Source organism: Sturnus vulgaris, chromosome 21 (genome assembly GCF_052056855.1).
Source record: "Sturnus vulgaris isolate bStuVul1 chromosome 21, bStuVul1.hap1, whole genome shotgun sequence".
NCBI classification, from domain to species: domain Eukaryota; kingdom Metazoa; phylum Chordata; class Aves; order Passeriformes; family Sturnidae; genus Sturnus; species Sturnus vulgaris.
In genome coordinates, this window is record NC_142263.1 from 103,978 (window position 1) to 118,115 (window position 14,138).

A 14,138-nucleotide genomic window follows, 5' to 3' on the forward strand; every position below is an offset into this window, starting at 1 on the left:
AGTTTTAAACTGTTAACCCTTGTCCTATTGCTACAGGCCCTACTGAAAAGTTTGTCCCCATCTTTCTTAGAAGCCCCCTTTAAGTACTGAAAGGTTGCAGGAAGCTCTTCCCTGAGTCTTCTGCAGGCTGAACAGCCCCAGCCCTCTCAGCCTTTCTTCGTAGATTATTTTGGACACTAGTGGAACACCAGAGTTCAGACCTATTAGGTTAGTCTGCTTTGCAATGTCAGCAACATTCAAAGAAGGCAATTAATGAGGCTGCAGTATGAGCTCAACCTAGAGAGGTGTCCTACTTAACAGAGTGGCAGCAGTTCTGCTTGCTCATAGTTTGATTCTCTGATGAATAAGACTATCTATGGTATTTTTCATGCACCCAATAAGGAACATGGCAACATACTTAATTTAGATCTAGTCTCATTAATGCTGGTTAGTTAGATTCTTCCACAAAAATGTGAGACTTTTCCAGACTGAGCACTTGGCCACTTCACAAATAGTGAACCCATTTTCTACATCCAGACAAAATTCACAAGGTGAGGAACTGCTCCTTTGTAAAATCCCTTTAAAGAGCATTACAGTGGAATGTGGTAAGCGAGCTGGTGTTAGCTTACCCCTACTGCTGTGAAGGAGAGGACTTACTTTTTCATCCAGCGCTAACTGGGCGCTTAGGCGTGGTGTGGGAAGGCGCTGCCGGTGCCGCCGCCGCTGTTCGTTAGCGCGGGGCTGCGGGCGGCCGGGGGCGCGCGGTCACACCCGCGGTCCGTGCGCGCAGCCCCGGCGGCCCTGGAGCCGTTTTCTGCACCTGTAGGTCGGTAGAGAAAATCATCTGAGGTAAAACTAAAGCTTTCTTTTGTCGCATAATTCGTATTGCGGGATCAGTTGTAAATTTCATATTAACAGTTTAAAAGGAAATTGTCTTTTACGGTAGCTGATATTGATGAACGGATTTGTGGTTCGTAGCTTGAATTTGTGGCAGTGTCGCTACAGTCTGGGGCAGGACAGAACGAGGTACTGGGTTTTCAGAACAAAACGGCATGAAGTCCCACTGGTCTCACAATAACGTCGTGGAGAACCACCACTGGGCGGTTCCTCAGCTTTCAAGGTGATTGAGCACATTTTCCGAAACATGACATTCTCTCTTCTCTGCTTCTTTTTGACCCATGTTACTTTTCTATCTTTTGTGATTTTTTGAACATTGTCGGGTTTCACTCTGAGAAAGTCTGCGCTGATCTAAACTAACAGAGCTATATGGAGGGGGCACAACTGTACCATCTGATGTCATGCCCTTTATCTCATTCATCTCCTCTGTCTGGCTCCCAGTATCTTTTCTCCCAGGAAAGAATGTTGTTGACACAAAGATGGAGCATACTACTAAGGATATGTTATGACTGACATTTTAGATAGCTAGATACTTAAGACATCTCACTTGCTTTCACAATCTTTATGCATTTCTACAACAAATCAATTCAGAATTACTGTCTGCAGCTCTGGGAACTATCAAAAAATAATGTGTGTTTTTATCCAGATAGAACCTAACAGGAAATGGGTGAAATGAAGCACAACTGGATTTGTGTACTGTGCCTCCTCCACGCGGTGCCACAGCACCAGGCTGCTAGCAGTGGTAGCGACTGCAGTTCCCTAAGCAGCCACTTTGCCTTCTGTGCAGTTCGAGCCACTTTCAGCAGTATTTAATCGCACATTAAAAAAGAAACTGTGCTGCTGCTGAGGAGATTGAGGCTGAAAGACCCTTCCCACGGAAGGGGAACTGAGGATATGGCACTTTGCCAGGCTTTGAACTTCAGAGCAGTTCAGTCGAGGAGCAACATCAGTGAGAAGTGTGTGAGGGAGAAGGAAGTTGAGTTAAGGGTAGCTGTGCTGAATGAGTGTGGGCAGAGCTGTGTGTTGCTGAGGATCTTCTGTGTGCATTTGGACTCAGCAGTTGTCTCAGGAACACTGGATGAGCATACTGCAAGAATAGGAAATTTATAATCAAACTACTTTGCACAAATTTGGGGCATTGGTTTCATCCTCCATTAAACAAGTGTCCTCAGTATGCTTTGTTCTTTGTTCTACTTTGGTTCTTTCTGGACTTTCCCATTTCCTCATTTGCCTGCTGAATTTTCTCCTTCAGCTTCTCAGGTCCTGTTTTATTTTCGGGTTTGTTTTTTGTTTGTTTTTTTGTTTTGTTATGTTGTGTGGTTGTGGATTTTTTGATTGGTTAGATTGGGTTTTCTTTTGTTATGGGTGGTTTTTTTGTTTTGTTTTGGTTGGTTGGTTTTTGTTTGTTTGTTTTGTTGTTGTTGTTTTGGGGAGGTTTTTTTATTTGGTTTGGTTTGGTTTGGTTTGGTTTGGTTTGGTTCCCCCCCCCCTAATTATCATAAGAAAAAAATCACCTAATCAAGCATTGGAACAGGCTGCCCTGGGAAGTGGTGGAATTCTCATCCCTGGATGTGTTCAAAAGGCATGTGGATTTGGCACTTGAGGATATGGCTTAGTGGTGAACACAGCTGTAGTGCATTAACAGTTGGACTCAATGATCTTACAGGTCTTTTCCAACCTTAATAATTCTATGATTATGTTTATTTTTACAGTCTAGATTTTATCCATCTCTCCAGAAATATTCTTGAAAGGTGTGTACCTTTCTCCAGCCTCTGTGAGGCTATTTATCTTTTATATTTGTTCACTTTTCTCTTGTTTTCTGCGATTGCTTGTTTAGTAATTCTATCCTCCTCTGCAGGTCTCCTTTCCCTTCTCCTTCCTATTGCATAGTCCATCTTTTCCTATCAGTTCCACTACTCCAAAATTCCACTCACAAATTCCTCTGTTTCTATATTCTCCAAACACATCAGCACATTCTTCCCTACACATCAGCAAAGATTTGGGGAGCTTTGAGCAAGAAATCTTTTCTTTGCATATCAGTGTCATTTTGCAGGTAAAAAGAACAAGATATTTCTCATCCTTATAGAGCTGTCTTCTTCCCTTCTGGCTTCGGCAGCAATATAACATAATATAACATAGTGCAATGCAACGCAATACAATGTAATAGAATACAATACAATACAATATAATACGGTTAATATAATATTTCTGTTTTCAGGTTCCAAATTCCAAGAACTGACCTACATTATATCCAGAAAATTTCCAAATAATAATGGCCAGACTGCTGCAAGATCCATGTAAACTTCAACCCTCAGAATGGTACACCACAAACAATATGCAGCATGCCAGTACAGAGTCCCAGAAATCCAGGTCAGAATGCACGATATATGAAAGTCGGAGGCTGGTGGATGAAATAGAAAAGACAACTCAAAAAACCCAAAGTGATGTCAACAAGAAATTAGGTAATCCCATGTCTTCTGCAAGGGTCAAGATGTGTTGTTTGAGCTAAATGTTCAAGAAGGACTTAGCAAATTGTTTGATAATGAACAGGAGCATGTGTCAATGCAAAGCTTGTTGATGTCATGGAAAAATCAAAAACATTTTACAAAATATTTTGAGGCAGACTCTTTATTTTTGTAAAAAAAAAACAAAAAAAAACCCACAAAAAGCGAACCAAACCTCCTGACACAGGGTTGCTAAACTGTTTCCACACAGCCCACAGCACTATAGGCATTCTACTCCAGAATAAGGCTATTTTTAGCCACATCTAAGATGTGAGCTGTAAAAGCCAAAATGAGGAATATGGGGCTCCTTAAAATGCTGTTTATTGTATCCAAATGATGCAACAATTCACGGGTCGTGGGTGACAAGCCCACAGCCTTTTCAGCCTCAGCTGTGGGTTCGTCTGAAGTGGCTCTAGTTATGGTTACAATGCATTATATACTTTTCATTACAGAGCATCTTAATACATGAAAACCAATCAATACCTTTACTATTACCTATAGCCTATCCTAACTACTAACATTACCATATTCATGTCACTATTTCCAATCACAAAAGGTTAGTATGTAACAGTTTAAGCTAAAAGTCGTTTTTCAGTTTTCTTGCAGTGGAAAATTTTGAGATCTTTCCTCTACTTGCAACATTGACTTTTTTGTTTGCCTGTGAAAATTTCTTTGCTTGGTAAAAACATCTTTTGTTTGAGGTGGGTTTATTCTCTGCTCTGAGTAATAAAACCCCTTTCTAATTCACTTGCTCTTTGCTCTCTAGTTATCCAGTAAGACTGCCTCAGCAATTTTTTTCTTCTCTATCAAAACTTGCTATCATTTCTATTCCTTCTTCAGATTCTACATTCAAAGATCTTTCTGTTACACATACATATCTGTGAGACCTTCCTGTCAAACCCTTATCCTTCCCAACACTGAGCTACAGTCCTCTTGCTCATAAAATGGGCACATATTAATGCATGTTTGTTATTTTGATTTTACAGAACAGAGACGGGAAGAAATAAAATTCTGGAAGCAAGAATTAGATAACAAGCTGGAACAAATTGTTCATGAGACGGAGATACTGTTGACTTTCAAGAATAGGCTGGAGAGAGCTTTGGAGGGCTGCAAAGAGCCACTTGTCATTGCCCAAAAGTGTCTCCTGTACAGGTGAGCATTCAAGGAGAGGGAAAAAAAATCTACGTAATGGATCTTTAACAAATAAGAAAAAAAGATTGCACACTAAAAGCCCATCACTCTTTGCAGTGGAGACACAGTCTGATTTGGGTGTTAAAACACTGGGGAAAGTGGAACTTCATCATCTTCTGTTAGATGCAGGCATTTGAACAATGTGGCTGACGGGTTTTCCCTTTTTCATGTAGGCAGAGGCGAGTTGGGATTGACTTGGTGCATGATGAAGTGGAACAGGAACTGGTGAAGGAAGCTGAAGTCCTCCAGGGGGTTATTGCTTTACTTGGACGTACATTGGAACAAACAAATGAGCAAATCAGGTGTGGAGGCAAAGAGCATAATAGAACACTAATTAGATGAAAAATAATACAGTCATAATACTAAGAAGTTGTAGGGTCAGGCTGAACACAGATCCTAAGTTCTCTTCAATGCTAAACAGTAGCAGGAGGTCAGTCCTAATTCAAACCACTCCATCAGTAACGGTCAGGCGTTCTGCATGTAGAGTACAAAGTACTTGCACTTGATCCTTGGTCTTCTCATGATCCAATCCTATGCCTTTAATTTCAATGAGAATTGTACTGTCAATTTATAGAAAGGCAGCTTCATTTTGTAGATTTTGTGACTTGACAACTAGGAGTTCATACTTGAAGATTTCTGTAACAGCGTTTGAATTACCTACTGCATGTATATACAGTATATATGCATATATACTGCAAGTGCATATTAAGGACACCTGTGACCTCTGGTGTCCTTTGTCTAAGGACACTTTTTCTTAGACTTTGGTTGTTTCTTCTCCTAGACGAAACCGTTCAGCAAAATACAACCTGGACATGGATCTGAAGGACAAATTCACAGCTTTGACGATTGATGATTACTGTGCTAGCTTGACAAATGACACTCCTTATATTATCTATGCTGATAATGCCATGAAACTAGAAGGAAAGTAAGTGGTTCTTTAGTTCAACAAACATATGATAATTATATGGATAATATGGGCTGTCCCAGTAATAGCAAGATCAGTTTTGTGTAAAACAGGCTTTATCTTTTTGCCACCTAATTGTTTCTTATACTTCTGTCTGTCACTTTTGTATCTGTATGTCTGTGAAATAAGCCACAATAATATTGCTCCCAGTGAACTGCACTTTTTAAAACGTTTTTGAAGCTCACAGTTAGCTAAAGAACAAGTTCACGTATTGCTTAAACAGAGAATAGATTTACTGATCTTAACTTCTTTCCTCTCCCATGGTGTCCCAGTGGGGAGAATGATGGACTGGGACACATGAAGTGTAGACTCAGTTTCTGACTCAGACAGTAACCTGCCAAATGTGCCCATTCTGCATGGGTTAGTTAGAGTGAAAGGTTTACATGGAAAAATAGCTACCACATAAAAATAGGCTGAAAAGAGGAACTATACTGAGAAAGTAATGTGTGTGAGAGCCTCAGAAAGTCACTGTTGCTATGCAACAGCTGGCAAACTTGCAACACCAAGAGGCTGACAGCTCTTGCTGCCTGCATGTTAGCATGCATCATCAACAAGTTATGGAACTCAGTCCCCACCCAGGGTGGTGCTGCCTGCTATGTGCAAATGACAATTAAAACTTTATATATCCACTCAATGAAACAAGGAACAAACCCTCTGAGGAGCTTTCCACACCCACCTGCAAGCCACAGCTACACAAGGATGACCCTCTAATTCTGGGGATGCAGTTGGGGCTGGGCTTCTCAACTACTGTTCCAGGCTGTAAATGTACATTTACAGGTCGTGTAAATGTCATATAGATGAACTGTGTGAGCGAATAGGTGACTGTGTTGTGTAAATAGCTACCTGCTATTAATAGTTACAGCTTTATTAATGAAAGATGTTCTAAGAAATATTGGTTATTATGTGTGTTTCCCCTCCACGATAACTTGATCCTTCACCAGGGGAAAAGAAAGTTATAGCAAAGTTGCTCTATGACTCAAACACATTTGTTTTCATCTGACTCTCAACTTCATTAGATGAAGATGAAACTTCACTACAAAATGATTGTGACAGTGTTTCTTTTGTATCTGTAGAACTCCCAGGACATGTGGCACTTACTGGAACATGCAATTAAAAGTATTGCTTTGTTCTTGATTTTGTGGCATAATTACAGATTTATGAAGTCATACAGGGCCTGCTGCTCTCTGTTGGTGACCATTTATTTTTAATCTCTTTCAGTTTTGTTAGCCCTGAGGACTGGACAGATTTCTCAAACATAAATGTTGAAAAGGCTGACAAGCAGCGAAACAATTCTTTGGCCCTGAAGGCACTTATTGAAGGCATCCTCTCACAGACAGCAAATGACATGCGCAAGCAATGTGAGACGGTGAACACTGCTTTTAGAAATAGGGTGAAGGAAGTCAAGGATGCCAAGCACAAGCTAGAGACACTTCTTGCAATGGTAAGTCATAGAAGACAGTAAAAACGTGGAAACACTGGATTTGGGTTATCCACCAGTTTTCCCAATCCAGTGGGTTACACTTATCTGCCATGTTTTCCTTTTTCTTCCCTTCTCCCTCCTCCGTAAAAGTCATCTTAGATTTTTTTTTCTCAGCTCCGTGTGCACCACCACAGAGATGAATTTCTGGAGTCACTCATCCGATATAAATGTTGCTGTAGCCATCAGTAAAGTCAGGATTTTCCGTGTGACTTTTAGTTGCATGGGGCTCCTATAGCTTTTTCAGGATTTTGATATAAGAGCCTTATTGATAAAAGCAGGGTCAACGTGCTCAAAATTTGACACATGAAAACGGAGTATTAATATTAAAAATTAATTGCTGAGCATTAATTTCTGGGTTCACCCAGAACAGTATCATCTGCTTTCCAATGAAGGAATGATACTCCTGGCTAAGCTTTGCAAATATCGTTTGATGAAATAACATAACGAGTTACTGTGATTGTTACAACTACTAAAGATGATGATGATTTCACACATTGTAAGAGGCAGTGTGCAGAATTTCTTTGTTGGATTTCTGAAGGTGATGGATGAGACTGCCTCACAGGAGAAGAACATTGCAGCCTTAAAGAAAGCAATCGCTGACAAGGAAGGACCTGTAAAAGTGGCTCAAACCCGCTTGGAAGTGAGAAACCATCGCCCCAATGTGGAACTGTGCTATGACACAGTGCACAGCAGCCTGATGAGTGAAGTTCAAGAGATTACTAAAAATATTCAAAGGCAAGTGGAAATTATGCAAGAGGAAAATCTGTGGTATAGATTACTGGGTTAATTTAATGTGTCAGCATAACAATGGGTCCCAGCTATTCTCCCTGAAAAGTTGTGAATTGCTTTTCTTTTAAGAGCAGTACACTTTAAGGGAAGTTAATGGATAGACTTTAAGGGAAGACAATGGATATTGTCTCTATGAATCCCTTTCCATCCTTCTGTTTTTTTACTCAGAATTACTAACTCTTATGAGAGAAAATAAACCTATCCATGTGTTTTCAACTAATGCCTGCCTCTATTTTCCCTATTAGATTAAAGGATGCATTGGCACAGGCTCAGACAGAGCTGAAAGGCCTGAGCTGCCGACAGCTGTCCTTGGAGGAAGAGATCAAGGTCAAGGAGAATACACTGTACATTGATGAAGTGCTGTGCATGCAAATGAGAGAGTCTGTTTGCATAAACAATTACTGAAGTCATCATACTCGGGGACATTGTGCTCCAAAGAACCAGCTCCTGCTGAAATGTTATTGACAAACTTGCAAATTTATTGGCAAATTTAGTTATGCGAGGTAATTAAAACCTCATACTTACAGCTCTCTGTTTCACAGCTATCTATGCTCTAAAACGTTAGATGAAATCCTCCACTTGGCAATAAAATTCCAGAATAATAAAAATGCCCCCTTTTCCATGTTTCTCTCATGTGTAACCAATTACATCTTTTGCCACTGAGAGGTATCAAAAGGCAACTCTGTGGAAGCTAGAGCAGGAGCGTCCTCATAAATCACTTATTGGAAAGCTGGGCAAGTGGGAGAGATGTCTCCCACTATCAGCCCATGCTATGAATCGGCCATGCTATGCTTTGTTTTTATCTTAGCATCTGCTGCTAAGAACTAGACAGTATGGCCAACTTAACAGGACCTAACTTACCTAACTGATACACTAGATAGTGCATTTGTCTGCATCTGAATTAAGTCAAGGCTGACTTTGGGAAAACCACTTCCTCACCTCATATCTCAGTTTCCCTGTTTGTAAAATGGAAACAATGAGATGGGCTTCAATGGCAAAATGTTTGAAGCTCTACAGTGAGAAGTGCTGAAAAAAGAGGAGGGTCTTATTTCGATCAGAGATGCCTGTAAGGGTGGAAAAGGAGTCACTGCTTCCGTTTGTTCTGGCAAGGAAAAACAAAGCAAGGGCAAGAATAAATAATGCTGGAGACAAAGAAGTCCAGTTCCCACGTCCAACATTTTAATGCATTGAGTTTAAAATTGTCCCTTGCCTCTCTCTTGCTGGAATGATAACTCCCTTTCAGAGGCACTGCTGTCAAAATTCAAATCCCTTTTTAAAGCCCTCCAAAGGATCCGTTAATGCAGATGTCACTGGTTGTTCTTCTCTTCTTGTAGTTTATATCATTGGGTAGGTGATGACAAAATAATTCAGTTCTGAGTCAATCAGGTACTTGAATTTCCTGTAAATATCAGCTAACAGCCGCTCCTCTTCAGTGCTGTTGTCTTGGGCTGTATAAATCCTGACCTGTATGCACAAACAGCAGTCATGTCTCTCAGATATAGTGACCTCAACCCATTACAGCTCATGGCAACACGAAGAATCTGTGACTAATAAGGAATTTAGAGAACCAAAATTCCTTGAATTTCAATAGAATCTTGAGGCTTTAGTCTCTTTCCACTCCCAACTGACTGAAAACTTCATCTCCTGCCAAAGAGTTTTTGGGAGGTTTTGGGAGGAATGAGTTAAATAGTGGAAGACTAGCAAGAAGGATTGTAAATCACTCAGGTGACCCTTTCAGACAGGAATAGTCTTTGATAACCCAGTATGAGCACCAGCCAGTGACCCTCTGGCCTGGACCGAGTTTAACTATGTCTGCCTGGGGGTTGCTCTGGGGATGCCCCAGTGAGCAAAGGAAAGGAAGTGAATTTACTCTTTGTCTTCTAGCTGTGGTTTTGTGGTTGTCCTGGCTGTCTGCCTGTGCTGACTCAGACAGGAAGAGCAAGGTTCTTTTTACCCCCAGAACGGATGTATCCCTGGGATATGCACAGATCTGTGAGAACCTACTGAACTAAGATTGTAGCACACAAAGTAGCATGTCAGCGCGGTTTACACCAGCTACAGTTGTGGCCTGGCCCCAGTTCAAGACAGAACCCCTGAAGGTTATGATGTGTTTATATAGTTTTGCAGTTTAGTGGGATTCAGCCCACCTTCCTTGGTTTAAGCATAGACATAAGCACTGAGCCTGAGAGATGACTGAGAAACCCTAGATGTGGGAGAGGGCTTGAACTAGAGGTGACAGAGGGAATGCAGTCTAGGAAGGACGTCTGGAATTATTGGGACTTCATAATAAACTTCTATTGTAGCTGTATGTGGCTAAGTAGGTTGGAAAGCCATATTTCTGTGAATGCTTCCCAAGCCCTTTAGTACTAAGGCATAACATAACATAACATAGTTATGTTAACATTAAGGTATGACATAGTTATATTTACATTTCTGTAAGTGACCTTTACCTGGGCATGGGGACCTTTGGCAATAGGAGCAAGAATGGGGAGTTTTGAAGCACAAAGTCTTACCTTTATGGTAGTCAAAATGCATTTCCGTTCTGCACGGTTTTGTAGCAGCCTCTCCATAAAGCTGACACTTAGAAATGCCCAGACTTTCAGAAATAACAACCTCTTGCATGATAAGATAAGCTGCAGCAGCTCATTGTCCAGGAACTCGTGGTCATTGTTCAATTCAAGTGTTAATTTCTTGAAATAAAATGAACAAGTTAGTACTACTAACAGTATTACTAACAGGATTACTAACAGGATGTTGTGTGCAGTAACTAGAATACAAATAGTTTTCCAAGTTAACCAACAAAAGCAAGTGTCAGCAGATCAATTTTGTACCTTGACATTAGCTGAGCTTCTGTTTTGCATTATGACAACAGTGTATGTGCTACAGTAAATCACTGTCTTGTTAAGATGGGGTGATCTCTTGTGCATTTATTAGAAAACGCTGCACCCACAGCCATACCATGATCTTATCTGACATAATGAGAATTACCTGAGAGACAAGAGTAGAGCCAATGATGGTTTCTAGAAAGCTTTACATATTTCTTTTGTTTATTGGAAACTGCAATGGAACAGGACTTACAGAAAGCTGTCAACAACCATCAGGTGTAAGGCCACGTGTTTCCCTCTGGCATGCAAAGACCTGATGCTCACTTACGTGGGTCAGCTGTTGCAAACCTTTGGTGACACATCCCCTGTGACACCAAAGTGCTTTGACATGAGCACTAGTTAATTTAGATGTGCTGTAGGACATTTGTGCATTGCCAAAATAGAGCAGCCTGACAGCATTATGGTGGGTTGTAACTGGACGAGGATAATTTCATTAACTACACTATGGGTGAAACACTGAAATTACTCACTTATGAAAACCGCCCTCTGAACGTTAAACTGAAGCTGTCAGGAACCTCTGTTGCTGACTGCTGTTACGCAGAAGGCCTATATGATTACTTTGTTTAGCTTTGTGACACTGCAGTAGGGTGTCCCTATCGTTTCCCTTACCTGCAGGCCATGCCAGTAAGCTGGGAGAAGGTTGGTGAGAGTAGGTCTCATTGTCCAGTCTGGGTCACTGAAATAACAGCTCCGTAGGCTGATGCTCCTAACTGGGATCTCCACCAGCAGGATCCTAGCTAGGTGATCATGCTTCATGACTCTTTCAAAGAAGAAATTCACGTTCAGTTTGGGGGCTCTCTTGGCCAGGTTTGCCCATGACGTTCCTGAGACCACTTGCCCATGAGGGTCATGGATATGACACTTGATATTCAAGGTGCACAGGGAATGAGAGCTGTGCTCCCGCAGGATGTCCAGCAGTTCATCAGAGATGCAGTTGTAATTGAAAGTCAGGATGGTCAGCCTGTGGAACTTAGACATAGTTTGGTGGAACAAGGCACTGCTGTAGACAGAAAGGTGGAGACTGAAGAAATCCTCAATATTGATTTCAGATATAAAGCTTCTATTTGTCAAGCTGCTCAGAGAATTCAGAAGCTCACAACCTTCTTCCAATGTTATTCTCGCTCCTTTTAAGTTAAGATAATCAAGTTGTTTGCTCATTCTTTTCAGGAAGGCAGCTAAGTTCTTGATAAACTGAGCCCTAACCACATTTTTCCAGATCAAGCAATCTAATTCTAGGTACTTGATGCTCAGGGATACTAGGTGGCTATTACACTTACCCAGGTGTGAAAGAAGACCTCTCATAATCACTTGAAATTTTTTGATGAAGGGAGTATTGTAAGGATTCGATAACTTGATCTCAAGGTGCTTCAAATACTTGCCAAATTTCTTGGTATACCACAGTGCACTTTGAAACTCCAATGTGCGTGCCCTTGATGGTTGGCCATAGAATGTGATGGTTCTGCATCTCCAGAGAGATCCAGAGTCCATGGTGCAACTCCATTTTTTACAGACCAAGGCAGCCCGAGATCTGTCCCTGTCATCTAACCAATGGAAGACATGCCTCAGACAGACATCAGGTAGATAGGCCCAGGAGCTTTGCTCGGGTTCACTGTCATCTTCCATTGAGAGGATTTCTCTTCTGGGTCCTGAGTCAAACCAACATGCAGAAAGCTGTGGGTAGATTTCTTGCCAATCCCAACATAATAGGCTTCTAAACAAAGGGATGAAAGTTTGCTTCTTCACAATCAAAACCAAGAACCCTTTGCTTCTGCACTCCAGCTGACAAAGTCAAACAAGCTCTTGAGTTGAAACTATCGTCTTACCTAAATCAAAAAGAAAAAAACAAAGAGTGAAGAACAATCACAGTACAAGCACAGGACACATCTTTTAACTTTCTGGCCTTCATCTTCAGTCTAGATAAACAGTGAAATGGTATCAACTGGTGCTACAGCAGCTACACCCTCTACAAAAACCTTTGGTTAGCATCAGCTGCAGTTAATTGATCATGGTTTGTGGTCTGATGCCTAGTGTTTAAAAGTACTCAGTTCTTTGGGCTTGAACAGGACAATGAGTGCAAAATTAGCACTAATGACTTTTCACAGCTTTCTGGGGTGCCATTCCATGACAATTATTATCCTGCCTCAGATTAAGGCTGGATAAAAAAGTTGAAATGGATGGAAACAAGAAGTGCACCATAAGAAGAAGAAGAAAATACACAGATCCCTGCGAGTCTGTTTACAACTACAAAGGCTCAGGTATTTCTATTTTAATTTTATAAACGGGCATGAAAGGACAGGCTGACAGCCCAGTTAAGTTCAGCCTGCTGTTTGTCTTTTGGCCTACAGTTCTTACGTCACACAGAATTTCTCTGCCTGTACACATACTCTTTTCAATTAGCACCGTTTTTATTCTTAGGGAATCCTCTGCCCACTCTTGCCATTCAAAGTGCCAATCCACATCCCCAGCTATCGAGGTAACCCTTAGAAACTGAGCATGTGGTCTGATTACTACCCAACTCTTTCTCTTTTATCTAGTATCCCCAAGAAGAGGTCTTTGTTTTGCAGAACTATTAGTCATTTAGGTCTCTAGATCAATGTCAAAAAATCCAAGCCAAATCTTAAAATATGGTGCCTAAAGCTCCAGTTTGCTAGTGAGAAGAACCTGAAACTTTTGCTATAGAGATTAAGGGTGGGGAGGACACGGGGGAAGAGGTCTAACACTTCAGCTACCTGGAAGCCCTGACGAGAATGGACAGAGGAAAGTGGAACAGAATATAGGGCTTCAGTACCTAGAAACACATGTTAATAAAAGATGTTTATTACTCTACACTCATCATTATTAGTGTGCGAATACAAAGTGGTACAAACAAACACCACCAGGTGGAAGTTTTTTAAAATCAGAGTTCTTATGAATTTGTAAAAAGTATGAGTGGTGAGATTCAAGAGGTATCCTGCAGTGTTGGGTTGGCTTCCCCATCACTATAAGGAAATCTTAGGTAAGGTGTTTTAGCTGTCAGCTCTGAGTTTAACTTGGTGGGGGAAAAACAAATATTTGGAAAAAAAACCCCAGTTCTTTCTAGAGCAATTTTTTTTAGGCAGAAGTAATTTAAAGATAAATTAATACTTTGCATGTACCAAATCAAAACAAGAGCCCCCGCCGCTGAACACGGGGCGGGGGACATCCTTTGCCCTTGGCCCTCTTTGCTGCCCGATTTGCTTCAGAGGGCATCCCGGATGGTTTACGGTCCCACACGGACAGTTACACTAGCTGTCTTCTCCAGCATGAGCTGCAGAAGCCCGTGGAGTAAAAGCAAACAAACAAAAACCTTCTAAGACTTTGACCGATAATTACCAGAACTAACAGGGGCTGCGGCTTGGATACCCAAGCGGGCAACCCAGCCTGAGTCCTTTTACTCCTCCAGCTGCCGCGGATCTCCGGGCCGCGGTGGG

The 14,138-nt window shown here is 41.3% G+C and overlaps 2 protein-coding genes across 4 annotated transcripts; one reads left to right on the top strand and one right to left on the bottom strand.

The window, feature by feature from the left end:
- Positions 1–617: 617 nt before the first annotated feature.
- FBXO39 (F-box protein 39) lies at positions 618–14,030 on the bottom strand. 3 transcript variants are annotated; one of them, XM_088177210.1, is made up of 3 exons: positions 11,299–14,030; positions 10,318–10,494; positions 618–799 (listed from the first exon to the last, which is right to left on the bottom strand). In XM_088177210.1, the coding sequence occupies exons 1-3, from the start codon at positions 12,310–12,312 to the stop codon at positions 710–712; spliced, it is 1,281 nt and encodes a 426-aa protein (XP_088033336.1). In that variant the 5' UTR covers positions 12,313–14,030; the 3' UTR covers positions 618–709. The 3 variants fall into 3 exon arrangements, with proteins under 3 accessions (XP_088033336.1, XP_014736600.1, XP_088033335.1); XM_014881114.2 differs by lacking the exon at positions 618–799 and adding an exon at positions 8,549–9,268; XM_088177209.1 differs by lacking the exon at positions 618–799 and having other exon boundaries at positions 9,607–10,494.
- Positions 3,149–8,412, top strand: TEKT1 (tektin 1). The gene is made up of 7 exons (XM_014881168.2): positions 3,149–3,338; positions 4,367–4,532; positions 4,745–4,873; positions 5,353–5,496; positions 6,754–6,976; positions 7,554–7,750; positions 8,050–8,412. The coding sequence occupies exons 1-7, from the start codon at positions 3,149–3,151 to the stop codon at positions 8,207–8,209; spliced, it is 1,209 nt and encodes a 402-aa protein (XP_014736654.1). The 3' UTR covers positions 8,210–8,412.
- Positions 14,031–14,138: the final 108 nt, after the last annotated feature.